The sequence below is a fragment of the Crocodylus siamensis genome, chromosome 4 (assembly GCF_052110815.1).
Source record: "Crocodylus siamensis isolate JL-2025a chromosome 4, ASM5211081v1, whole genome shotgun sequence".
Taxonomy (NCBI): Eukaryota; Metazoa; Chordata; order Crocodylia; family Crocodylidae; genus Crocodylus; species Crocodylus siamensis.
In genome coordinates, this window is record NC_143398.1 from 158,276,971 (window position 1) to 158,303,993 (window position 27,023).

The 27,023-nt window shown below is 48.2% G+C and overlaps 1 protein-coding gene and 1 non-coding gene across 8 annotated transcripts in view; both read left to right on the forward strand.

Annotated features, from left to right (window-relative positions):
- Positions 1-6,344: 6,344 nt before the first annotated feature.
- Positions 6,345-27,023, forward strand: part of MED24 (mediator complex subunit 24) — a 42,445-nt gene continuing 21,766 nt past the window's right edge. For 3 of the 7 annotated variants that reach the window (XM_090044486.1, XM_090044487.1, XM_090044485.1), the window contains exons 1-16: positions 6,345-6,414; positions 6,919-7,057; positions 8,616-8,714; positions 11,411-11,493; positions 12,084-12,122; positions 13,830-13,903; positions 15,323-15,546; positions 16,250-16,361; positions 17,211-17,361; positions 18,718-18,831; positions 20,301-20,348; positions 21,760-21,842; positions 22,704-22,790; positions 23,631-23,742; positions 24,471-24,613; positions 26,161-26,198. In XM_090044486.1, the coding sequence (XP_089900612.1) occupies positions 6,928-7,057; positions 8,616-8,714; positions 11,411-11,493; positions 12,084-12,122; positions 13,830-13,903; positions 15,323-15,546; positions 16,250-16,361; positions 17,211-17,361; positions 18,718-18,831; positions 20,301-20,348; positions 21,760-21,842; positions 22,704-22,790; positions 23,631-23,742; positions 24,471-24,613; positions 26,161-26,198 (1,537 nt within the window). In that variant the 5' untranslated portion in view covers positions 6,345-6,414; positions 6,919-6,927. Of the gene's footprint in view, positions 6,415-6,918; positions 7,058-7,129; positions 7,261-8,615; positions 8,715-11,410; positions 11,494-12,083; positions 12,123-13,829; positions 13,904-15,322; positions 15,547-16,249; positions 16,362-17,210; positions 17,362-18,717; positions 18,832-20,300; positions 20,349-21,759; positions 21,843-22,703; positions 22,791-23,630; positions 23,743-24,470; positions 24,614-26,160; positions 26,199-27,023 lie in introns of those variants that run through there. The other 4 variants (XM_090044491.1, XM_090044488.1, XM_090044490.1 and 1 more) reach the window with 3 other exon arrangements.
- On the forward strand, positions 26,615-26,722 carry LOC149866943 (small nucleolar RNA SNORD124). Its single transcript, XR_016442182.1, has one exon. It is a non-coding gene; the product is annotated as a small nucleolar RNA SNORD124 (small nucleolar RNA).

A 27,023-nucleotide genomic window follows, 5' to 3' on the forward strand; every position in this document is an offset into this window, starting at 1 on the left:
CCAGACCATGAGGCAAGCACAGACTATTTGGTGACTTTGAATACAGGGACCATCTTGAGAATCCCTGAGCAGGTGGCCCAGAACTCTGCACTGGCAGTGACCCCCTAGTAGCCAGTGGGGGGCCATACACAGGTCACCAGGAGCTCGGTTTTGTCCAGAACATGTCTGTAGCACAGGAAGTGCAGAGCCCCTGCGTGAAGCTGGAAGCTTGCTGGGTTAACGCTGTCAGGGACTCAGCTCCTTCTCTAGGATTGCTTCCGAGTCACTTCCCAATTTTCCAGGCAGATGGCGAACTGTGCCGTTATTTGCTGCGAGCAGTGGACACGTGACTAGGAGACACTGGGTTTATGGTGGGGAACTGCATGCTTCCATGGGGGAAGATGGTGACACAGCAGCAAAACTGGCTTAGGCGGGGGAGGAGAGGGGGACTCCTGTGGGGAAAGACGGATGGCAGGAACAGCTTCTTGCTGCAAGCCCAGAGCATCCACCCTGCCAGCAGCTTCAGATGCACAGACACTCAGCTGCACCACTTGGGAGCATGCCCATCACTGTGTTGAGGATGGACAGGGTCACTGCTCACTGCAGTGAGTGTAGCACCAGTGTGGAGTTCTGGCCTGCTTGTTTCAGGGATGTCTAGAGGGGTCCTGCATCTCGCAAGTATGGCTGCACTCTTATACTAGCACAGAGTCTCTGCCTTTGGGCGACTGATAATTGCACTGCGACATACTTGTCTATGTGTCTCTGCATATCTGAGGGAGAGCAAGACTGCTGCCCTCTCTTGGACCACATCAGAGTGACACAGATGTGTGTCATGCCCACCTACATTGTTAATAACCAGAACCAAGTATCTTCCAGATGGAGCATGCTGTCCTGGGGCTTTGTCCATGGGCAGGGTTGGGATCTACTATGGAATTCTGAGTGGCCACAACACATGGCAGGTGTAAGTCTGGCTCCTGGCCGCCTTCTAACTCCTTTAATAAAGGGTTTTCTGGGACCTGTGGCCATGCCATGGGACAAGCCCCACCCCACGTGAAAGGAAGTGTTCTCTGTGTCTAAACACTAGGAAACTGAGACAACACAAGTTAGTTGGGGCCATGAGACAATCACAGGCTAGAAACCAGGAGTCCAGGGCTCCTGGATTAGTCACTGTTATTATTTACAAAGTGTAACCTGGTATTGGTAGGTGCTGCACATATATGTTGCAAGAGGCAGTCCATGCCCCAAAGAGCTTACAATCTAACCCAGTGGTGGTCACATTTTCCACCACATGGGTTATATGACTAGGGTGCAACCAGTTCTTGGGTGAAATCCAATGTACGGGCTGACTTCACAAACTGGATCCAGCAGGCAAATCAACTTCATGTGCCAGGTCTGGGGACATGCACCTGGTCAGACCCTATGCACTGGGTCCAGCCGTGGACTGGCTCCATGCACTTGTCTGATCTTGCACATAGGACCACATCAGTCAGCCTATGAGGCTCCCCACAAGTCCCGACATTCAGTGGAAAGGGAGCTTTGGCATCATTAATCACCACGGGGCTCCCAGAGTTGTGGCAATTAAAGCTGCCACTGCTCCCCTGCCTCCAAATCTCTAGGAACCCCCATGGGCTGGATGGCTCAGCTCAGAGCTGGATTTAGCCTGAGGGTTGCACTTTGAGCACCAATGACAAAGTTACTGCACAGGAACACAGAGGATGCTGATTCGCCCACAAGCAAAGCTGGGAAGCTCTGTCAACTCCCAGTTCACTCATCTGACTGATCAGCCACCCTTGCACTGAAATACCTCTCCCACCTAGAATCACTGTGGGTAGCACCTTCATAGGAGAATCAGTTATAGTGAGTAAAGGGAATCCAGAAGCTGGGAATGGTCAGACCGTAAGGCACTCAGAGTTGTGAGTAGATCACTAAGAGAGTGGCTTGGGCTAGGTCTTTACTGCAGAGGTTGCCAAATGCAACCCTGCCTTTAGCATAGAGCTACAGACGAAGGGGTCCCAGAATGCAGTGCTGTGTCATGATCTGGTTGGTGAGACCCACAGAGACCGCAGGTTCCAGCATGTGACTGAGTCAATATGGAGTTTTGCACAAATATTCGTCTCCTGCTTTTCTTGGTGGCAGAGCACGCCCAGCTCAGCACGTCTGCATTCCCTCGAAACAGGGAAGGGAACCAAGACAATCCCCAAACATATGCCAGGTCTACCCCCTTCTGATGGCCTCCTCCAACCAGAGGGCTTGGCACAGAGAACTGTGCACCAGGTTGGGAAGGTGGTGCTCTTCTCTGAAAAGCCTGCCACTTGTCCTTGAGAACTAAAGATTTCTACCTCTCTGTGTGCTGTAAGTCCTACTGCAAATACAGCGACTGTACAAGAGAACACTGCGTTTAACCTTTTCCAATTTATCTCACAAAAAAGGCTCACAAACATTCCTTCCCACCCTTCCCTACCTTCCCCACCACCCCCACCTTTTTGCTACCACTTGTCCTGCCCCTCACCTGCCCTCCTATATCCCAATGATATCTCATCCCTGTGGTTGCTATAGTGATTGTTTGCTGGGGGAAAGCTACATCTAGGGACTTATTGCACATATTTAAGTATCTTTTAAAGCGGCCTAACAATTGGAAAGGAAAGGAGAAGATGTTGAGGGAGTCAGGACTATATGCTCAGCCCACATCACACTTAGAAACATGGTAGCCACATACTACAACATGCAAAACTTATACCAGTATCTGGCCAGCTCCCAGTGGGCCATGCTCTGACAATCACTGATTGAAGGATCAATTGGGAACCTCACAGGCTCTTCTAGTGGTGAGCTCCTGAGAGTGGGGACAGCTTCCTGGACATTTGAAAGAGCTTGTTGTGTGGCTGGCAGAACCATGAATCAATAAAGAAGATATTACTGAGCCATAGAAGCTGACTGTTTCTTAGAAGAAGCAGAGTCCCAGCCTCTCTGGCTGTGACCTCTCCCCATCCTGGCCCCACCCATCTCAGGATTCAGCCCTGTTCTCTTGTAAGTTGAAGGCAGGGTAGATTTGTATCTTATATACCAGTAGTAGCTAAAGCTCCTGGTGGGGGTGAAGGATGTATGCTGGTTGTAGGGCCACTTAAGTTCTGAACTGACTCATGGACTTGGACTTGATTTGGCTGATTTGGCTTGGAACACAAAAAAATCTTTAAAAAAAAATCTTATAGACCAGTAGTTCTCAACCTTTTAGATTCAAGGCACTCTCCATAACTTTTGTGAATTGAGGGGTGCCTCATTTCAAAAGCTAATTTATTTATTAAAGGGCTTACCTCCTTGCAGTGGGGGCAGGAGGGCCACCAATCAGGAAAAGCCTGAGCCTGCCCTGATCTGCTTATCTCTTCACACTTCCCTAATCCTCTTACATTTCCTCTGGCACTCTTCAAAGGATCTGATGGCACTCCAGGGTGCCCCAGGACCCTGGTTACAAATTACTGTTCTAGACTAACTAAAGTAGACTCATCCATCAATTAATCTATTTATCTCTTGCACAAACCTTTGTGAGCTGAAGTTTCAGCAGCAGCTGATGAAGTGAGCAACAGCCCTCAAAAGCATGTATTATAGCTATATCTATATTGGTTAGTCTAGAACAGTGGTTCTCAACCTTTTTAAATGCATGGCACCCCTCATTTTTCTTGAGGCACCCTAGCTTACTCGAGGCCCTCTCCATAACTTTTGAGCTGAGCAGCACTCCGTTTCAAAAATGGTACTACGTCCTTGCTGAGGGGACAGGCAGTGGAGGCAGGGCAGTGGTCAGGCAGGGACCAGCCTGAACCTGCACATGTCTCCTCACACCTGGCTTGTCTCCTAACACCTTGCAGCACCCCTTAAAAGATCTTGTGGCACCTCAGGGTACCCCCCAGCACCTTGGGTGAGAATCATTAGTCTATAACAGTGGTGGCCAACATTTTTGCTCTGCAAGCCAGATGGGCAATGCCAGGTCTGTCTGTGGGCCGCATTTGGATGGTGGACTAGATCCTGCATACAGGGCTGGCTGAGGAGGGTTTGCAGCCTGACCCTGATCTGATCATCCAAGGGGGTGGGGAATGAATGATTTGGCCCAAATCTGGATGTACAGGCTGGTAGGGAGCAGCATGGCCCTGATCCAGACACGTGGATCAGGGCCAGGCTCCAAGCTGGCTCCAATCTGGACATGTGTGGGGGCGGGGGGAACACAGGGACTGGAAGCAGCTTGACCTATTCCAGACTGGTGGGGAGGCAGACCTAGCATGGATCCCGCAGCGTGGCAATGGCTTGGGCAGTGCTGGATCTGGCTCCATTCTCTCACCACAAAATTTTCTGACCCCTGGTGAAGCAAGGTGGCACAGCTCTGTACCCTGGATTTAGCTTGCGAGCTGGGACTCAAGCACCCCTGGTTTCATAGTTTCATAGATGTTAGGGACTAGAAGGGACCTTACAGATCACTGAGTCCAATCCCCCTGTACTTGGGCAGGAAAAACTGCTGGGGTCAGATGACCCAGCAAGATGGGTGTCAAGGTGCTTTTTGAAGATTGCCAGGGTGGGTGACTGTACCACCTTTGGCAGGGAGCCTGTTCCAAACCCTTGGCACTCAACTTGTAAAGAAGTTCTTCCTTATGTACTGCCTGAAGTGGTCTTCAGTCAGTTTATGACCATTGTTTCTTGTCTTCCCCTGAAATGCCTTGGTGAACAGATGCTCCCTCAGGCCCTGATGTGCACCCCTAATATACTTATTGGCTGCCACCAAGTCCCCTCTGAGTCTTCTCTTTTCCAGGCTGAACAGTCCCAAGTCTTTCAGCCTCTCCTCATATGACCTGCCCTCTAGCCTCAAATCATGCATCTGGTCCTCCTTTGGACTCTCTCGAGCTTCTCCACATCCTTCCTGAAGCGTGGCTCCCAGAACTGGATGCAGTACTCCAGCTGTGGTCTCACCAAGGCCAAGTAGAGCAGGAGGATGACATCCTTAGCCTTACTCAAGATGCTTTGGTAGAGGCATGCCAGTGTTTGATTGGCTCTGCCAGCTACAGCACTGCATTGGTGGCTCGTGTTCATTTTGTTGTCTATCACGACACCCAGGTCTCATTCAGTTATGGTGCTGGCAAGTGTAGCACTGCTTGAGCCTGTAAGTATATTGTGGATTATTTCTCCCCAGCTGGAGCACTTAACAATTTTCTGTATTAAACATCATCAGGTTGAGGTCTGCCTGCCTCGCAAGCCTATCCAAGTCAGCCTGTAGTGAGTGCTCCCCCATAGTGACCATGTTCCCACAGTTTGGTGTCATCAGTGAACTTTGTCAGTTTGCTTTTAAAAACTGAATCCAAATGAATGTGTTGAAAAAATGTACTGGCCTGAGTACTGAACCCAAAGAGGGCACTTGGGTTTGAACCAAAGACACTTTGATCTGTAGTCAAATACACTACCACTGAGCTATACCTGCTCTACCAGCTGCATAAACCCATCCTTCCACCTGACAACATTTGTGTCTGAAGGTCAGCATTGCTAGATCTTAAATATGAAGCTCAAAATTATTGTATTTGCAGAAAAATGATAGTATACTGAAAAAAAAGGAAATAAAACTTATTTACTTCCTATTGCTCACTATAACTCACGGGTGAGTGAGGAAGCACTGGGTCATCGAAGTTGGAGCATTTCTTTATTTCAAGGCAAGCAGTCATAAGGATGTGCTGACAGCAAGTCCAAAAGTTGGTTTGGACTCTCTGAGTGTGATTTGGGTTTTACATGTGCTATATCAATGAGCTGCCTCAAAAATTATGGTACATTTGGAATGCTTCACTGTTATCAATCATACATCCCTAAAAGGGTTGAAATTATGGTACAGATATGACAATTACCATACCCCTGGCAGCACTATGGTGGGGGGTGGCAGACCTGAGTGATAGCAGGGAGCTTTCCTGGGCCACGCTGCCCAGCCAGGAAGGAGGGGGCAAGCTTTCTGGTACCATGGATTATAGGTGACTGGTTGGGGGTGCACGTGCCACCCCCCCGACGGGGCCGGTGCCCCCGCTGACAGCCAATACTGATACTGTCGGTAGGGCTGGTGCCCCCCGACAGGGTCGGTGGCTTCTGCGGGTGCTCCCTCAGATTCAGGAAGCACCAGTCACTCATGCCACGGATTTCTAACTCTGCGGGGATTTTGACGAAAAAATTAAATCCTTGCCCAGTTTTCCCCACCCAACGTCCGCACCCCTCACTTCCCCCGCTGGCAGAGACAGCCTAGCTGCCTGCATTGGGGACTGCCAGGAGCCAACGCCCCAAGAACTACAACTCCCAGGAGGCTCCGCGGCGCTCGTGCTTTCTTCCGGCCAATCAGGGGAGGTCTTGTTGGTAGGTGCTAAGATGGCGTAGTCCAGGGCGCGGAGGAGGCGCTTTCTCTGTGTTGGGCTGCTGGGGGGCTCGCAGGTGAGGGGTGGGGGGCCACCCTGGAATCCGGCTGCGGGGGGAGGGGTTGGGTAGAGGGGTGGCCCCCTTTCCTCCCCACCCCCGGGCTGGGAAGAGACATCGCCTGGCAGGAGCCTGCTCTCTCCCCAGGGGGCGAAGGGACCCAGAAGTCCGGGCCGGTCACTGCCTTGAGCGCCAGGCCCTGCCTGTTCCCGGTGGCTGGAAGTAGTTTCCAGGGGCCCTGTCTTCACAGTTCCGAGTTGCCCCCACTCCCAGTTCTCACCCCTGAGCCTATCCTTCCCCCCTTAGGTTGGAAGTGGGACACCAGTCTCTCAGCTCACCACTTGGACCAGCCAGCGCTGCCCCCTTATAAGTGGTGCCAGTGGCATGAATAATAACATAGGAGCTCATGCATGAGGCCTTGTAGAGGTGCAAGGTGATGCCATTCCCTGGGAGGCCCAAATGGGATGGTGAAAAACACCTGCTCTCATGATGCTGCCAAACCTTTCCCCCTCTTGCTTTCAGACCTGAAGGATGAAGGTTGTCAATCTGAAGCAGGCCATTCTTCAGGCCTGGAAGGAACGGTGGAGCGATTACCAGTGGGCCATCAATATGAAGAAATTCTTCCCTAAAGGAGCCACGTGGGACATACTTAACCTGGCAGGTCAGGATTTAGCTTGCATGTTGGTGCAAACGTCTGTCTGTGGTATGTGTGTGCTTCCAAGCGAGGTGGATGCATGGTGAAGGAAAGCAAATTGCACTGTTGTAATGTATTCCTAGTTATCTCTCCCACAGCTTTATCAGAACTTAAAACTGTCTGGCAGCATCCTTTGGAAATGGAGGACGTGTTTGCTCTTCCCAGCAAAGGTGGGGTTGCAGCAGGTGTAGGCATACCTATGCTCCCTTGGGTAGCTGTGAGGATATGGATACATAGGCAGGAAAGCTGCTCAGCTACAACCCCACCAGAGATGCCAGGGGTGCGTTTCTGTTGCTACAAATGCAGGCTGCCAAATCTTTGCTACTATTGCCCAAACTAAATAGCTTTCATTTTAGCCTGGGTATACACCTGGCATTCGGTTGAAATGTAGGCATATCTTAGAGCTCTAGTCCTGCAAAGACTTACACATGTGCTAAGCCCTGCTGAATTCAGTGATATGCTAAAAATTAAGCATTTAAATCTTTGTAGGATGGGAGAGCTGTCTCACGATTGCTCACTGCAATAACACTTGAGCTATTACAGATGCCAAGGGAGTTAGAACTACAGTGCTCCATCCACTGACCTACCCTAAGTAACCAGCTCTTGGTTACCTATGTGACTTTGATCCATTGCTTTCCCATCTGATGCCTAGTTATACAATGGAATAACACACCCAAGGATGAAAAGCGCTATATAAAAATGACAGTTTTTTGGGTTTTTTTAATGGGAGCATCTTCCAACCCACAGATGTTATTAGCATTTATTTTCTGCTTCCCTATTCAAGAAAGGGGGCTGCCACAAATCCTGCCAAATGTTGCCTACTTGAGTTTACATAGCTAAAGATTTGCCAGGCTCTTATGCCAATTATAGTAACCTGTTGCTAAGTTTTCTCCTATAAGCATGCATTGGGAAGATTTATATAAATATAAAGCGCTTGGCCCTGGACTGCTTTGAAGGGGAGGTTTTAAAGGGGAAAAGCCCCTATTTAAACCAACATTAAGAATGAAACAGAGCATCCTTGTTGTTCTGTTGGTTGGATCTCCTGTATCATGATCTCCTGTATCCTGAAATTCTATCTTCCCTACATACCAATTTCATCCCCATGGTTTTTTCTCTCTCCAGGGGAGGGGGTGGGGATTCTTTTTCACTTGATATCTGTTTTCACTTGCTTTCAAAAATTCTTTATTGATGCATTAGTATAGGGCCCCTGGAATTGATTGGACACTTAACAGTGGCAGGATTATTCCTTCTCATCAGAGGCCAGAATAAAATCAGGATTTTGAAAGCAACAGCCAGGTCCTGAGAGCAGTGCATCAATGAGAAGTCCAGTTTGCCGCTGCTGGGAAGTGGGAGGGTCCTATGATTTTTACTGTGGTGCTGTGCTTGGGTGTTTCTGAAGTGTGCCGCTTCTGTAATATCAGCTTCTATTTAGAGGGTGTGTGCTGTTAAATTTGAAGCCTCACCTGGCTTGCTTGCTGGGATGGAAAGCCATTTCCACTCTTATTTCCTTGGATTCCCACAACAGATGCAAGACCCAGTTGGGAAGTAATACATCTGCTATTCCATCCCTTTCCTGCCCTGGAGAGTGTGTTCCTTTGCTACGGTATCTCCCCGTCTCTCCTAGGTATAATTCCTTTTCTTGCTTTTGCTAAAATCTTTCTTAGAGGACAAATTTTTGCAATCAAAACTGACCAGAGTCCTGTTTTTCTGAGAGGCACTGGCACAGACTGCAGGCTTTAGCAAATAAACAGCATCGACTATTTTTTTGAAAGTTTTCTTCACAATCCTAGTGACTTGAAATGGGATGTTTATAAACAAAGGTGCAAAAATATGCTATTTAGTGCTTCTACCAAGTCCAGGGTCACTATTGAAAGCTTCTGCTCAGCTGTGGGTAACAGACCTTTCACGTTGTGTGTGAACTGGATCTTGCTATACAAAAGAATACACAGGTTACACGTCTGTAACCCAGAGTAACAGCTGCTGTGATGGGATCCCTTCAGATATCATTGTGCTACAATTCATTTATATGCCAAGTTGTACTGTGATACATGCTTTATCTCCTTGCCACTCCCACACATTGTACATTCCTTATTCCAGGCTTCAACTCCTCTTTGCCTGCTTGTTTCCTGCCTCCACTCCTTTGTCTGCATTTTAGCCTCTTAGATAAGCTTTTATTAATATTATGCAGGCCCCCATTTCTCTGTAAAGCATTCAACACGGATTGGGCACAATGGTCAATATTTTCAAACCCGGTTGCCTAAATTTAGGCTTTTGTATCCAAACTGAGGCATTGACAGAGAAGCTGCCTGGTCCCTTTGCTTTCAGAGGGAGCTGTGAGCATTGAAGCCTTTGGAGATCAGGCCATTTGTGTGTAGTTGGCAGAGTTTGGATATAACAGCTTAAACTTTAGGCACTTGGATTTGCAGCTTCTAGTCCCATGTCATCATAACTAATCTGTGTAGTCCTGGTTTCCATATAGTCACGATTCTCAACCAGCATGCCACAGCACCCTGGAGTACTTGAGATCATTTTAAGGGTGCCGCTGGATGCCACACTATTTTAGCAATGTTAGTGTACAAACATGATTCACAAGATAAAACCGGAGATTTGAAATAGGAATCTACAGTGTTAACACTATTCTGACCTGTTGTGGGCTTTCTGAGTTCTTTGCACAAGAAAAAATGCTCTATTATTTTTTCCATAGTCAAGAAATGAGTGAAAACGAACAGCTGGCATTTTCTGAGGGATGTCTTGAATCCTTGAACCTTAAAAGTTTAAGAACTACTGGTCTATAGAAATTGGATGGTGTTGAAGAAACAGCAGTTGCCTATTATGAATTGAGAGGACCGAACTGAATGCCATGAGTAGCAAGGAGATAGGGGAGTGTGATTTTTTTTAAAGTGAAAGGAAAAAAAGCAGTGGTGAAGGCACTCAAAAGACTTTGGGTCCAATCCCAGCTCTGCCACTGACCTGCTGTGCGACTTTTTTGGCAAGCCCCTTCCCTTCTCTGTGCCTCTTTCCTCCCTGCCTCTGGAGTTGCCTGTCTTGTCTATTTAGTCTGAACAGGGTAAGGACTGTTTCCTTCTCTGTGTTAGTAGAGTGGGGGTTGGTCTTGATAGGAAAGTCTGAACAGGCTGCCCTAATGTAAGTAATTCTGGGATTGGGGGAGTATAGAGAGGGCTTGCTTGTCATTTGGAATAGCCACAGTAATCACCCTTGTTTTAATGCGGATTTCCTTTACAAGCTATCTTCTTATATTAGGCTTAGACACAGTCCCTTTAAGTTCAGACATGGCTTTTAAAACCAAACAATAAAGGGGAAAAATAAAGATTGGCAACCAGGTGTCAGCCTAGTTCCACTGCCTAGCAGAGCTGTAGCAACATGTGCCACTGGGTACCAGTGCTTGGCTGGACTGGAAGGAGTATCTCCCCAGTGAGATTGGGACAGGAAAGAGAAAAGTTGTTGCTGGCATTTCTTTTTTGGGGTGAGCTGAAAAATTCCTCCAGCTCCTGGTATCAGGCATAGCTGAGCAAAAACCACAATGCTTTGAGTCAGGAGCCATTGTAATTCACTGCCTTGTCACTTATTGCTGTCTGTGGATTGGAGCTGGTGTCATCCCTTGAAGTGGCTTCCTTCTGAGGAAGTGGTGGCTGTGCTTATTTAGTGAGTCCCTAATGGCAGTGTCCGCCTCTGGTGTCCGGGTGCCTTGAACTAATTAAAGGACGTGCTGCGGCATAGGGGACTGCCTTCATGAGGCTGTTCCCGTGCTCCGTTGCTGTGGTTCTAACGGTCAATTAATGGCTTGACTGAGCAGATAGGACGTATACTGGACACTGTGCCCTCGAGCTTGCCAAGGCCAGGCTCTGGCGGACAGCCAAGGGAGAATGTGTGCCAAAAGTGCATGGACTTTTTCAGTGTCGGGTGCTTGCCTGTCCTGCAGAGTTCAACCCCAAAGTACCTGTAGTTGAAGTCACTCAGGTAAAGCAGCCTGATTGTCTCTGGAATCACTGGTTTTCTGTCTCAGGCTAGGGACTGTGAAGACAAAAGCAACTTTAACACACTAGGGTCTGTTTTGGCCAATGATTCTCTGTGAGAGCTGAGTTAGCAGCAGGATGCTTTATACCTCCTAAATTATTTACTACCATACACTACTGGGAATGGAAAGTTTGGGATTTGGTTAATTTCAAGGAGGTTTCGTGCTAAATTTTCACCATCAGCAAGATTTTCATTGGCTTTTTTTGGCCTGTGGTAAGATAATGAAAGTGAGCAAGTGTGTGTTTGCTGAACTGGAAGCTCACAGCCCTCGTTATTTCATTGCAGAAGCTCTTCTTGAACAGGCCATGATCGGCCCATCACCCAACCCACTGATCTTGTCTTACCTGAAATATGCCATCAGTTCCCAGGTAACAATACTGCCTACCTTCAGAGTTTGTCTCAAGAGTAGATTATAGGCACTACTGAATTAATTCTCCTAACCCCAAATTAAGGGTATTACCCTAAGGAAACCAAGACTCAAAGGTTAAGTGACATGTCCAGAACTGCAGGATCAGAACTCAGGATTTTCTGTCTGCAGCTCCTGTCCTCTGATTGTCCTGTCACACCTCTCTCCTCTGTGAGGGGATGACAGCAGAGGGTTCCTTTGTATAGTTTATGCCCCAGGGCAGAAAGTTCCTTTAAAAATGTGCAATTGAAGCTGAAGTGCATATACAGAAGAGGTTAGAGATCCTTTGCCCTCTAGAGAAATCCTCAGCTGCTACCAATCCTTCATTTCTTTAGCTTGTTACTCAATGATGTTTGATGTAAAGTTGGTGTAAAACAAATCAGCAATCACCTAAAAATGTCTGTTTAAATTTGTGTCGGGTCAGTGCCTGAGATGCATTTTAAATGACAACTAACATGGCCATTAAATGACCTTGCTGTTCCTCGGCAACATGAATTGCAGTGAAAAATGTTTTTTGCTAATGTTTTTATTCTGGTTTTGTGTCATGTTTAGATGGTGTCTTACTCTACTGTCCTGACAGCCATCAGCAAGGTAGGTCTTGACAGATGCTCTCTTTCATTTTACTCACAATCTGTGTAACCATTTCTGTCCCTGTGACTCCTGCCAGATATAGGCCAAGTGGAAAATGACATTGTTTGCTGAGTCAGCAGTGATCACATGGACTTGCATTTCCCTTCCCCTTTATGGAGAATGAGCTTTTTGCCATCAATGGAAAGAGACCTCCTTGCATACTCTTAAGGAAATTTTCTCTATATATTCTGCTGTGACACGTTTAAAAGTATAGCAGGCCTGTTACTCATGTGTTAGAACTTAACGACTACATGCTAACTCATGTGTCTCACGGTCTACAGAGCTCTTAGGCATGGGGGCAACCCTTAACATAAACACAGTGTTGTAGATAGAAACCAAGGATCTTAGTTGGTGTAATTGAAATGGAGTGTCCCACTTGAAGGAACAGATTTTTATGAACAGTAGACACCCAGCACCTCCCACTGAACCATTGGAGCTGCTGAGCAAAAAGCCTGGCTGTCAGTCTGGCTGGGCTGTTTTTATTTGTTTATTCTGGGAAGCATGTTGCAGTGCTGGGGTGATGTGTGTGAGCAGTGGCATGAGAACATAAGAACTGCCACGTAGTGTGTCAGACAGTAGGTTTGTCTTGCCCAGTATACTTTGTCACACAGTGGCAGAGAGCAGATGCTGAAAGGGAGAGTGAACTGGGTATGACCAGAGTTTTTCCCATTGTTCCTCTGTCTTGCAGCCTCCAGCACAGAAGGTCTAGGAAGTTGTAATTTTAAGGCTGTACCCCTAACTCCCATGCTCAATAGCTACTGATGCCCCTCTTCCTTCAGGAATTTGTCCAATCTGTTTTTGAATCTGGCTAAATGGTCAGCTTCCACAACCTCTGGTGGCAATGAGTTCCACACTTAAATGACACACTGTGTGAAAAAGTACTTCCTTTTGTTTGTTTCATACTTACTACCTACTGCTTCATTTTGTGACCCCTAGTTCTTGTATTCTAAGAGACAGTAAATAATAAATCCCTATTTACTTTCTTTTCACCAGTTATTATTTTGTAAATCCTTATCATGTCCTACCTCAGGCATCCCTTTTCTAAACTGAATAGGCTTAACCTCTTTAATTTGTCCTCCTGTGGAAGCCCCATACTATCACTAATCCTTTTTACCCTTCTTTGTACCTTTTCTAGTTCTTATATCCTTTCTGAGGTGTGGGGACCAGAGGTGTGGCAATTATGAAAGACTGCAGGTGGCTGTGGGGATAGACTTGCTTAGTGTGTCCACACTGTAGGTTGGCAGCCTCTTGCTCAGTCAGTCAGTCTTACATCCCTCATCCATTTATCCTGAATATAAGAGTAAAATATATATCCAATATTCAGTAGTCTTGGGTTTTGAGAAGTTGACTGGGAGCACTTGGCCTTTAAAGGGAGAGATACACAAAGAGGATTGTTTTGGCTTTGATTGTCATAAAGTTTCCAGTATGTTGCAACCCTTCCATGGCCTTTTGTGACCCTGCTGGAGGTCCTGACCCACCCATTGAGAAATGCTGACCTGTTCTGTACCCGTGTTGTTGAACTAGCTGCCTGCACAAGTCATGTAAGCAGTGGCTTCCGAAGCCCACAGCAGTTTACACAGGTTTCATATGGGTCTGTTTTTATAAAACACCTGAAATTTGTGTTCACTGCACTTGATTTTAAAATTGCTCTTTGTCCCTGTATCATAGTTCGATGACTTCTCCCGAGATCTCTGTGTGCAGTCACTGCTGGAGATTATGGATATGTTCTGTGATCGGCTCAGGTACGGTGCTACTGTTCTATTGTACCTCACTCGGTTTTTGATGGCTAGGAGCTGGTAGGGCAGACTTCATTGGGAAAGATTGATGGTGCTGCTGAGTTGGAAGCATTGAGTATAGGAGAATCAGGAGGTTATCTCCCTCAGCTCTGCCTGTGCCCCTTAATGGACTCCCCCAAAAAGGGATGAACATATGGGGAGCATAGATGGTGCCAGACTGAATCAAACTAGTGGCCTATGGAGCCTAGTATCCTAGCTGTGACTGGGACCAATGCCTGCTTTATAGGAGTGTGTGGGAAATCAAGCAGTTTACAGTAATGGGATAACCTGTCATCAAGGAAAGATTTCTTCTTGAATTCAATAGCGACAGTTGGGCATAAGCCTGGAAGCCTGAGGGCCTCAGTCCTTCACCTGCAGTATCATTTGCTTTGCTGGTCCAGGAGTGGGCACCCCCTGCTCTGCATTTTGCAGCCCTGGCCTACAGCCCTCCATGCTATTCTTGTCTTAGACCAGAGCCATGTAGCCTGGAGTCATTATGTTTTATTGCTATTCAGGAGGTGTTTACTAGGACCCTGGGTGCGGTAAGAGGGGAAGGGTGGATGGTGTGTTGGGCGCTAAACAGTTTGTAAAATACCTCAGTGTCCTGCATCTCACCTTAAAACCCAGAAGAACCCCTTTTAAAGGAGCAGGGACAATTGCTGAGTATAAAGCCTACAGGGGAGCGAGCTGGGAGTTAGGAAGGAAAGTATGGAAGCCCTTCTGTTTAATCAAATAGAATTGGAGCAGTGAATATTAATTTGTCACAGATGTTGACAAGCAGCTACCACTGGCCAAATACAAAGCCTGCCACTTAATCCATTCCCTGGTGAATTTGATTTTCTCTTTAATTTGATCTAAACTTCTGGGACCAAAAGATTTGTGCTGCAGTGGGAGAGCACGTTCACCTCTTGACAGGGTGGTGATCAATGCTGATCACTTTTAGCAAGATAATTTGATTGGGGGCTTGGAAAGTTTCTCTTTTAATTAAGAGACCAGAAGGGCTGGGAGGAGCCTGCGGGGTGAGATTTTTAGATGTGCTGGATGTTCTAAGCATGATGGAGCAGCAAACAAGCTGAAGGGTGAAAGAAATGATAAAAAAAATTCTGATCAATTTCAGCCATGTTTCAGTTGAAGTGAATAGGAGGAGCCTGGAAGGGAGGATGGTCCTTAGGGCTGGGATTAGGGGTCCTGGCTCAATTTCCCAGCTTGTCACGAGTTCCCTTGTGACCTGTGGTTCAGTCCTCCCTGCCTCACATGGGAACTTTGAGGATAAATGCACTGATATGGAGTGATGAGGACCCTCTAAGGCCTCACTAGGGAGATAAAGAGAGAGGTCTGATAATGAGACATACAAAGCCTGTTTTGTTTCCTGTATTTTTTTCTTAGCTGTCACGGCAAAGCAGAAGAGTGCATTGGCTTATGCCGGGCCCTCATGAGCGCTCTCAACTGGCTGCTGCGCTGTGCGGCCTTCTACACGGAGAAGTTCAAAGAGATGTTGGACCAAGCAGCTGCTGAGAACCAGCTTAAGATGTGCCTGGAGAGGCTGGAGAAGATCCTGGATAGCATGAAGAACCGGGCCCTGATCCACATTGCCAAGCTTGAGGAGACATGTATGTCTTGTGGCTGTGACCCCCATTGATCCTGCCCCTTGTTTCAACTTGTGCTATGCTCGTGGCCTCCTCTGCTTCTCTTTCCTTTATCGCTGCTTTCTGACTCCGCTGTTCTCTGTCACTGAAGCATGTGATCAGAGGATCTTTCCCTCCCCAGCCCCTCTGCTTTTGCTTGCCTGCCCAAACCCTCCTGTTTCTGTTTCCTCCATCCTGGCATGATCTTGCCTTCTGTGTCCCTGCAGCTTAAACGCCCATTCGTTTTCCATCTCAATCACTGTAACCACCTACTCCCTGGCTTCCTGCTGCCCACGCTGTCTCCCCTCCTGTCTGCATTGCCCTTGGAAGATGAATGGTGTTGGCATTAAGGCTGGGTGAGCTGTTCCTTGCAAAATGACTCCTGCAGACTGGTGACAGCACTGACTATGAGCTCCTTTCCTTTGCAGTCCTCCTTGAGGCACCTCAGCAGGGGGCTGTGCATGTCCAAACTGCTCTTTAACTGCTTTGTTGCAATGCAGATTTTGGGTGGGATTTGCCACGGTGCCCAGTTCCTGCTGAAACCCAGGTGGTCTTGACTACCTCTCTAGAGCTTCTGGAAGAATCGTCTTGAGTTAGGATACCTCTTTGTCCTTGCCCTAATGCAAACCTTCAGGGATTCTCCTGTGGCATCCTAACATTGAAAGGTCTCCTCTCTTTCTCCATCCAGCATCATGGAGCACAGTGGAGCAATCCCTAGTCAAACTGGGGGAGAATCTGAACAGCCTCAGCAGTCCCCAGCTCCGGAGCCAGGCAGATGAATGCATCTCCCTGATCAAGAGGTAGCCCAATGGTTTTGTCTTCCATGTGCATGGGGAGTTAAGAACTGGTGTCTGTCCATGTTCCCTCTGCCTTAGAGCTTTCTTTTCTGTGATCTCCCTGTTGCCTGAGACAGCAGGAGTTAGCTCTGAGAATACCCTTGCACTAGTGAGATGCTGGCATTGGCACACCCCAGAGCAGCTCCCTGCTGCTACAGGGGTATTCTGCTCTAATTCTTCCAGACTACCTTCCTGCCTGCACTGATGGCCAGAAAGCCTTCTGAACAGTTCCAGGCATCTTCTGTGCCCACTGGCTTCCTGGCCTAGCTCTACTCCTCCCTACATTTGGTTGATGACTTGAGGTAGTGTTTGGGAGCTGGTAGGTTGAGGGGAGAAAGAAAGGCTCTTGGCTTTGGAGGGCAAAATATACAGTGCTAGGTGGGGCTTGTTCTAGGGGTGTCCCAAGTAGCCACTACCCCTTCCAGTGGCTGGCAGCTATAGGCTTCTGCTACCCCATAGCAGCACCTGCCCTCTCTCATGGGTCTTGTCTGCATGGGAAAGTTGAGAGCAGGAGCAATAATGCTGTGAATCCAAATCTTTTCATATTCTGCAGTAATATCCTCCATGGCAGCCAACCCTTGGAAACAGGCTAGTGCCCAGGAGGTTAAAGTTCTGTGGCTCAGTCAGAACCTCACAAGCCAAAGGCTAATGCCAGGGTCCTAGGCCATCCTGACTCAGACGCTGCAGTGGTGTTGGGGTTATTTAGAGTCTAATGACTCAGGTCAAGGGTGACAGATGCTTCCCTGTGATGCCTCAACATCACCCTTTGTTCTTCCAATCCTCTGATCCTGTGCCTCCATTATTCTTGTGCAGTATCCCCACCATGCTCTCAGCCCACTCAGCCCAGCTGAACAAAACTGGCTTCCCCACCATCCATGCTGTGGTGCTGCTTGAGGGGACAATGAACCTCACAGGAGAGACTCAGCCTCTGGTGGAGCAGCTGATGATGGTGAAGAGGATGCAGGTACAGTAGACAGCAGCCTGTGACCTTGCTGTGCTGCTTGACATGGCTTGGTAAACCAAGAGCTTCTGGCACAGAGCCTGAGTGTAACTTTGGGCAAGTCACTTCCCTTCTGTGGCCAGTTTCCATGAAGAGGGAGCAAGACCAATGCTGCCTCATAACTATGCTCAGAAATGCAGGGAAATTACGTCCTTGCATAACTTTCCCATAGACCCAGGAATTCCCACTGGGGCTGCATCAGGCCCAGAAAGGTTTCGGGGGTCTGCTCTTAGGGTAGAAACAGATTAACTGAAGTGGATCAGTTGTAGTGGGACATGTCCTGTCTCCACTGATCTGCTTTATTAGTTGACATGCACATCACCCCATGTCCTGCATTGGATCCCCTGCCTGATGTGGGACATGGGGTATTGTGTTCCTTTTGCCTAGGGATTCTCTGGGTTTGTTGTTGCCCTGAATCAGGTCCTGTGCTGACCCATACCTCTGCATGAGGCATGGGTCAGCGCGAGTCCTGGCACTGGAGCTGGGGAATCCCCAGTGCCCTGTGCCTTCACATGAGGATCCTTCACATGCTGACCTGTGCCTCTGCCTCAAGCAGTGTGGGTCCTGGCTAAGAGGCATGAGGTGCCAAGGATTCCCCAACTCTCATGCAACCCTGCCTTGAGATCTATGCTGATCTGTACTTTATGCTGGGGCACAGTCAGTGCGGATCTCTGCATGGAAGCATAGGGTGTCATGGGTCACCTGGCTTCTACCTGTTTCTTTCCCCCTGGGACTTAGGTTGTCTTGTGTCTCTGTGTGAGGCATGGATCAGCTCAGGACTCATGGATACCTGGGGTCATATAGGTCCAGGTGTGGAGGCATGGGGTACCCAGAATTGCCTGGGTTCCATGCCTCCATGCCAGGACTCATCCAGGCTTTACCTGCTTACAGAGCTGTGCCCTGGAGTAGGGCTGGCAGGTGCTCCATGGGCTTGAGGAGCCCAGTCCTACTCAGGGTGCTCAGGATTGGGTCCCTTAAGTCCTTGGAACACCTGCCCACAGTCCTCTGCCACAGAACAAATAGACATTGGCTGCAATAAAATGCCACAATTTATTAGTACCTTTTGTGGCACCTCTGATATGGCGTGACAAAAGTAGCAATGTCTGTTTGCTTGACACTTGTACTTCTGTAAAAATTGTAGCAGCACAAATGCAACATGTTTCTACCCTTACTTTCAGTAAATGGGTTTACTTCTGTAACTGTATATTAAATTGAGAGGTTGATGCGTTCCTTGCTGATGATGACCCATGTTGTAGTACATATATTAAGTGTGGGTCACATGCACTAGACACTCCATGACTGAGATTTTTTCCTTTATAGCGTATTCCCTCACCTCTCTTTGTACTGGAGATATGGAAAGCCTGTTTTGTGGGCCTGATAGAGTCCCCTGAAGGGACAGAAGAGCTGAAATGGACAGCTTTCACCTTCCTTAAGGTAACCCTCTGTCCCACCACCTTTGCTGAGAGCTGTCAGTCAGATGGAGGTTCAGGTTAAAACCCAGAGTCTGTCATCGCCTGCTTCCTCCAGGATCCTGCTGTGTGCCTAAGCTTGACAGAGCAATTATTTTTCCTCTCCCACTGTGCATCCCTCGAGGTGCTTTTCATGCCCCATCTGTACGGAGTGTGTTAGATGGCAGTCTCAGGCTGAGCCCACAGGCAGCCTCCCTTGACACAACCAGCTGAACATCAATTTTGCTGTCTGGGGCTGCTTTTAAGTCCAGTCCTACTTTGTTTTGCAGAACAGCTTTCATCTTACTTTGTTTCTCGCTGTGTGGGGTTATGGTGGGATGGAAGAGCGATTGGTCCTGGCCTAGTGAAGAATATCTTTGTGTGATATGACACTGGTTTGACTTCATATAGGTCTGGGCAAGGAGGACCTTGTTTAATTACCCAGCCAAGAAGTGGTTCAGCAGTGCAGACAGGAAGTGATTCTAGGGGTCATGTTGCACTTTCCCTATGCCTCATGTTTTTCTCCCTGGGTCTTTGTGCTCCTGTACTCGTAGGGGAAAAGGATGGGTGAAGGGGCTCAAGTGCAGGCCTGAGGGTCTGAAGATCTTGATTCTGTTCTCAGTGCTTCCACCGAAATTGCCAAGTGAGCTGGATAGCCTCCCCCTCTCAGTGCTTCAGTTTACCCCTCTGTAAAATGGGCTGAATGTTGTCTCCCTGTAAGGGGAACAATGCTTGCTGTGTGTTGTCTGTGGGCTAAGTGATTTTGCTGTTGAGACTCGCAGGGTTTGGAGAGACCTCAAAGGCCCCCAAGTCCTGGAGAGTTAAGCATTGTATCAGGCACTCAGGTTTGTCCCCATTTTTTTTCCATCTGATGTGTTCTGCCCAAAAGGTTACATGGTTATATCTGTCTTTCTCCTTCACCACTGTGACTGGTAGCAGATGGCTCTCAGTTCCCTCCCCCCAGCTCATGTCCAGTTCTTGGTAAACACTTGTGAGGCCAGCTAGCTTTCCCAGAACAGGTTGAGCAAATTAGGCTTTGTATTCACCTTCTGCATGCCTCATCCCTGGCCATTGCCATCACAACTGAAAGATATGGAGTGAATCTGTGTCCTGATGCCAATGAATAGGCCCACCTGCTTCGGGACCTAAGCCAGCTTCTAAGAAGAGGAGATGGGCTAGGAAGAAACTTTCTTCTGAAGTGCAGTGCTGTAAGTGTCCTCTAGAGGGTTTCCTTGCACCCTCCTCTGGACCAGCTGACACTAGGGCATTGTCAGAGGCAGGATCCTGGGGTGGATAGATCACAGGTGTGAACACGTGTGGCAGCCTTTTCAATGCAGGTGGCTTCTCCCTTTTACTTGTTGGCCCCTGTTGTGCTGCACAAATTGGAGTTGTGGTACCTGGGATCCTTTCCTCCTGGCTAGATGTAAATTTAGAAAAGTTTTCTTTTCCCTCCAGGTCCCTCAAGTTCTGGTTAAACTAAAGAAATATCCCCAAGGAGAGAAGGTAAGTGGAGATCATGGTTGGTGTGACCTGCTGTGTGCTGTGGCAGCTGTTTATTATGGTAGTGCCTAGGAGTTAGTTGAGATTGGGCCCCATTGTGGTTGGTGCTGTACAAGCACCATGGAGCAGACGATCACTGTCCCAAAGAGCTTACAAGGTAGATGCTTGGTTGGGGAAGGGTGAAGCCCTGAGGGATCAGCCAGTTTGGGGTTTTAGCCCACTGGGCATTTTGTAAATGTAGGCCTTGATCCTGCAGACATGTTGATGCCTGCCTCGTTTTGCACACACAAGTACTCTCATTAGGGTCTGTGGTCATGTGTAACCTGAAAGAGAGGTGTAAATCTGGACAGGATCAGGGCCTGCCCCAAGGGAGGTGTGGTGGCAGAGAGCACCACCTCCCTTGGAAGCCCATTCCAGATTCTGGCAACCCTAACCATGAAGAAGTTCTTTCTGATGTCCAGCCTAAATCTACTCTCTATCAGCTTGTGGCTGTTGTTTTTTGGTTATTCCAAGGGGTGCTCTAGTTACAACAGCCACAAGCTGATAGAGAGTAGATTTAGGTTGGACATCAGAATGAAATTCTTCACAGTTAGGGTTGTCAGAATCTGGAATGAGCTTCTAAGGAAGGTGGTGCTCTCTCCTACCTTGGGGGGTCTTCGAGAGGAAACTGAACAAGCACCTGGCTGGGGTCACATGACCCCAGCACTTTTTCCTGCCACAGGCAGGGGGTCGGACTCTATGATCCATTAAGGTCCCTCCTGATCCTAGCATCTATGAATCTATGAAATGTAGCAGGTAACTGACACAGAGAAATGGCCTGTGGTCCCTGATCTTCCCCAACATGTCCCCAAGCTCTAGTTGGCTCAGGCTAGCACAGGGTGGCTGACATGCAGTACATGTGCCACAAGTGGCATGGGTAGCCTCTGTGCATGGCATGTAGCAGGTTGCTCCCATGAACTATTATTTATGACGGCACTTTTTTATTATTATGATGTGTTTTTTCTCTTTGCTGGGGAGAGAACGACCATGATATCCACAGCAAAATTCAAACCCAGCAGTAACTTTCTGCTTGTAATACACTTTTAAATGCATGGTGGTCAAGCCAGGCCCCCTTTAGCTCCTGATGGTGTTTGGGGGTCACTTTCATATTGTGCTGGGATGTCATCTGGAGGCTGACATCTGACTATCAGGTTCTCTCTGCACAGCCTTCCCCAGATACCTGGAAGATAATTGGTTCCTTTGCTACCGTTGGTGCTGCTTGGCTAGTATGACTTGACCTGGCAGCATTAAATTCCTTGCCATTATGTAGCTGAGTGGGAAGACTTGAGTCCTGGTTTCTGAGTGGCTTTGAAAAAACTTCTTGTGTCTAGTGAAATAAAGTTTGATTGAGCACCTGCCTCTTGTGTGGTTTCAGGATTTCACAGAGGATGTGAACTGTGCCTTTGAATTTCTGTTGAAACTCACCCCTCTGCTAGACAAAGCGGATCAGCGATGCAAGTAAGATCTCTTTCCCCGCATTGTGCCTTTTGTGTGTTCAGGCCTGACTACAGGTAGGCATCAGGACCTGTGGAAAGCCACAACTGTTCCACTCCTTGTACAGTACCATCCGTTCTCCTACCTGTTGCGGAGAATGAATGGACTCCCTTGAGAGCTGTTGTGCTGCTGTGGTGTGGTCATAACACCATGTTCCACATGCTGGAAGACACAAATAGCTCATAATGAATAAACCAGCCTGAAGATTTGTTTTTTCTTCCCTTCATAACATTTTATATTAAAAATTGGATCCTGATGTATTTTCAGTCACTGGGTTCTACACGCCTGGATCTGTGGCAGAACAACTAATGCAGCTCTGTGTGCATGGTAACAGGTGTTTGGTTTTGTTCTTCTCTCTCAAGCAGGTGTTTGGTACCTGCTGACATAGTTCTTGCTCATGGCTGATGAGCTGGGGATGATAGCTTTTCTCGCCCTGAATTTTGCATGCCTCATTTCCTCTTGCTCTTCAGATCAGCAGCAAGTGTTTAGTACCAGTCTTTGGTTAAGTCACATGCTAATGACTCTCTTTGTTTTTGTAGTTACTTTCCCACCCCTTTACAAACAACCTTTGTAGCCTCTTTCAAAAGTACATAGGTAGATACTGTCAATTCCATTCAACAGAAGTAACTTGCCCAGAATCACAGAGAGGGCCTTATGAAATCAGAAAGTGAACCCAGGAGTCCTGACTTCATTTTCTGGTTTAATTACTACTCCCCACTCCTGCCCTGTTGACAGCTCCAGGGGTAATTGCAGTGCTGGAGGGCAGGGTGTTAACACTCCTGCTTTTGTCCCTCTTATCCCCATTTCTTTCTCTCCCAATTCCAGCTGTGACTGTACCAGTCTACTCCTTCAAGAATGTAGCAAACAGGGGCTGCTGTCAGAAACCAACATGACCAATCTGGCTGCCAAAAGGTAGGTCCTCAGCTTTGCTGGTCTTGGAGTCCCCATATAAAATTCCTGTTAGCTCAGGGAATGTTGATAGTGGCCTGCCCTTGTTATCATTCATTTCCCAAGGTAAAGGACTGTGTCCTGTCAGCTCTGAATTAAAGAGCCAGGTATGATCTGCCTAGTCAACAGAACCCTGAAGAAGGTGCTGCTGATGGAGGAAGAGCAAGGGGGGTTGTCTACACCATGGTCCAGATAAACCATGTCCACTCTGCCTGCACCCTGGCTTACAAATTTGCAGACCTTGAGATGGCCCCTGATCTCAGCCCAACACTGAGCTTGGGTCCTCAAGTCAGGAAGGCTGAGCATGTTGCTGGGGCATACTACTAGAGCCACACCAGCCTGTAGTTTACAAATTGAGACCCAATTTGCATACAGTTGGTGAACCTTATTTCTCAGCAGTGTGCCTAGTCTCACTTGGGATGCACTGTAGACATCCCTGGACAGGCAAGAGATCTAGGCTGAGTAGGCAGGCCTTTGCTGATATGTGAGGAGGGCACCGAGGGGGCATGGGTATGGGACAGGGTCTTCTTGGTATCTTTCACACTGTCTTCTGCTCCAATCTACTGGAACCTCTACGTAGGGAGCATGTCTGTTTTGACTGCCCTCTGTGAGGCGGTGGGGTGGAGGGCTGTGTTTACATCGTGACCTTAGGATAAAGGCACGTTTTCTTTAGGGTATGGGGGATTGCAGGCTACTGGGGGGTTGTGTAAAGAGCAGGTGCTGCTCAGTCCTCTGAGGAGGGGGAGGAAGGTGTGGAGGCTTCCACTCTCTGACTCCCGCTCTTACTTGGATGTGAAATGTCAGGACGGCTGACCGGGAGCATGCCCCCCGTTTGAAATCAGCAGAGAATGCCAACATCCAGCCCAACCCAGGACTCATCCTCAGAGCCGAGCCTACTGTCACCAACATCCTGAAGGTAAATGACCTGCTATTCAGTGTTCCCAGCTCTTTGAGACCCTGTCATCATCTGATCACCGTTTGCTATCGGATCTCCTTGCAACCCAGTCAGTAGTTGTTAACACTCCAGGTTCTCCCTGGCTGTTGTGAGAAAAGGGAACTGCTTCTAGTCAGTCTTGGGGATGGGCTGAGCAGCAGCAGCAGTCAGTATCCAGCAGTCCCATGTTCTGTTATTGACTGCCACCCTGTATGTTTCTATCTAGCTGAAAGAATTGAGGGGCTTTTCCCCAGACTGAGCCATCCCATTAACTGCACCTGGAGTTGCTGCCCCTGTGCAGCATATTAAAACAGCCAGATCTGGATTAGCTGTATGAATCAGGCCTGTATCTAGGGAGCACTTTGCTTGTCTTTCTCCAAGTTCCTTCAAGTAGATGCATTGTTATGGCAGCAGCTTTACCTGAGCTTCTGAAGACGTAGTACATTTTGTTCCATCAGTCTCACTTAAGCCTCTGCAAGTGGTAGCTTATGGGTAATTACAGCTGTTCTTGGGTGGTGGCTGAGCTACTGTAACCATTCTCTATTTTTTATGTAGATCAGGACTAGGTCAGTTTTTATCATGACAGACCTCCTTGTGAAATCATCACCAGCCACTCAGGAAGCTCCATTTGTGTCTAGAGGTTCCAAGCTACTTCATTGTGCTATGTTACATTGATTTGCTTTCTCCCTACTTTCTTTTTTATTTGGTAGACCATGGATGCAGATCACTCCAAATCTCCTGAGGGGCTGCTAGGGGTCTTGGGTCACATGCTGTCTGGGAAGAGCCTGGATCTGTTGTTGGCTGCGGCAGCAGCGACAGGGAAGCTGAAATCTTTTGCTCGAAAATTCATCAAGTGAGTCTGCAGAGATGATGTCCTCTAGGGGGTCATTGATGGAAGCAGGTTTGCCCAGGCAAGCGATGTAGCATGTGTGTTCCATTGACTTCACTTCTCTAGAGCTAAAGGAAGGAGGAAGCAGGTGACTTTAGACATCCAGGAGATGTTTTCGGAGCTGGATCAGTTTTCTCTATGTTCCTTGTATGCTCTGGGGAAGAGCGGCACAGTAGGCTCTGACTGCACATCTGCCTCAGCTGGCAGTGGAAATGCAGCCCCCCACAGGGCTTTGGGAACATGCTTTTAATTGCTGCTTTTCATCAGCCTCTGGAAATGGATGGCATTGCAGAAAGCTCAGATCCCTTTATGCAGCTTTCATTTTCATCCTGGGATGGAAACATACCACCCAGGCACAGAATCAACCTGTCCCTGCCCCTGTAGCATAAATGAATGCAGGCACTGGGTCAGTAACATGTTCTCCCTAGGTGGCAGGATGGGGAGCAATTCTAAGATATAGGAACACAGGACTGGGTGGGGCGTTTTGGCCATCAAGTCTTGCCCCCTACTTTCTTAGGCAAACTGTTGTCCAGAAGGGGTGTCCAGTCTCACTTTCACACACCACACCTGAGAAGATGTGATTACTTCATGTGCCACAAGAAGAGAGCAAGACCAGCAAGGTGCCACAGGAGGCTTGGTTGATGCAGTACAGGAGCACTGTTCTGATCTGTGCATTAAGGGTAGCTACAGCTGGTTAGAACTGCAGGGTGGTGCTGGGCGTTGATGGTGGTGGTTCTGTTTAGGAGGCTAGTTGATGTAGTAGCTCTTACTAAGCTGGGTCAAGGGACAGGGTGGTCCAAGGGGGAGGGAGATTAAGGAACCTGAGCTGCTGGGTTCCATTCCCAGCTCTGTTGTTAACTTGCTGTGTGTCCTTGAGACAGTCTCCCCTTTCTGAGCCTTCATTTATCCCTCTTGCCCTCTGCCTATTTAGCGGGTGGACAAGGACTACCTAGCATGAGCTAACAGTAGGCGGGGACTAGCTGCTTATCAGATGCTCATGGTAATTGTCTGTGTGCCCACTCTTACCCCAAGTATCTAAATGGATGAGACAAAGGCAAATGTTGCCATCCCTATTTATGCAGTAGAGAAAGGAGATCTGGAGAGAAGTGCCTTTCCCAAGGTTGTGCAGAGGGGGTGTTAGCAGAGCTGGGCATCAAACCTAGATCACTTGAGTTATAGCCCAGTGCCTTAGCAACAAGCTTCCCCTGCTCCTTCTGTCTTCAGAAGGGGGCATGCCTATGGAGACAGCTGAGAGAAAGGAGTTGGTCAGAACTGGCAAGTTAGACACCAGCCCTGTTTGGAAATTGGGGCAAAGGTCTGACTAGCTTCCTGGCACCCAGCTGGCCTGGCAAGCAGGAGTTGAGGCTGTTGGTATGGGGCACCGTTCCTGGGTAGTTTGCCCGGCCTCTCTCCCTGCTATGGGAATGAAAAGGGGCTTCAGTTTCATTAGCAGCAGAGGCCAAATCTGCTGCATCTAATGCTTTATTGCTTCTTTCCCTGTTTCTCTCTAGGCTGAATGAATTCACCAAGCACATCAGTGGAGAAGGCTGTAAGTCTGCCTGTGTGTTAAGTTACAGTATGAACCATACAGTCCTTTCATGCCAGGTGTCGGGCCCTGTGCCCAGGCCCTTAGATTGAATGTACTGGCTATGATGGAGTTAATGCAGAGCTCTGTCTACTGTACCATAACAATAGGGAGCACTGTACCATGCACTGCCAGCATAGGATCCCTGCACAAGGGGGCATTGATTCAAGGCAGCAGGTTGCAGTGCTCACTAGGGCTCTTTATCCTCTCACTGAGCACGTGCATGCTCTGGTGCAGCCCCTGCCTTTGCCCCCCAACTGATTTACACTGTTCAGGGGGTGGGCGTGCTTCGGGGAAAAGAATGACCCCTTCTTTCCCTTACCCCAAATCCCTGGGGCTCCAGAAGGGAGATTAGTTTGCTAGCAATGCCCTATAGTGACTCCCACTTTGGAAGGGATGATGTCTGAGTACAGAAACCAAGATAAGGATTCTGAATGTATTTGCATATGATTAAATATGTTCAATACACTGACCTTCCATTGGAGGAAAGGAAGTTTTAGCTGCCTGGTAGCATGGGTGGTGTTATGGGGAGGTGTTGGGGTAAGAGTTTTTGAGGAGGGTGTGTGCCTTAAGGAAGGGTTCTGTGGCCATCAGGCTATTGATACCTTGGTCACTTGGGTGGGTCTGACATGTAGGAGAGCGGAGCTGTGTTGGCACTGCCTTGAGCATGACAGCACGTTCTGATGTGGTGGGACTGGGGAGCAGCACTTGATTGCATCCCATTGGGTCCTGAGTCCTGAACAATAGCCCTTGAGGGAGAAGGCACTGCGTGAGCCAAGGTTAGTAAGT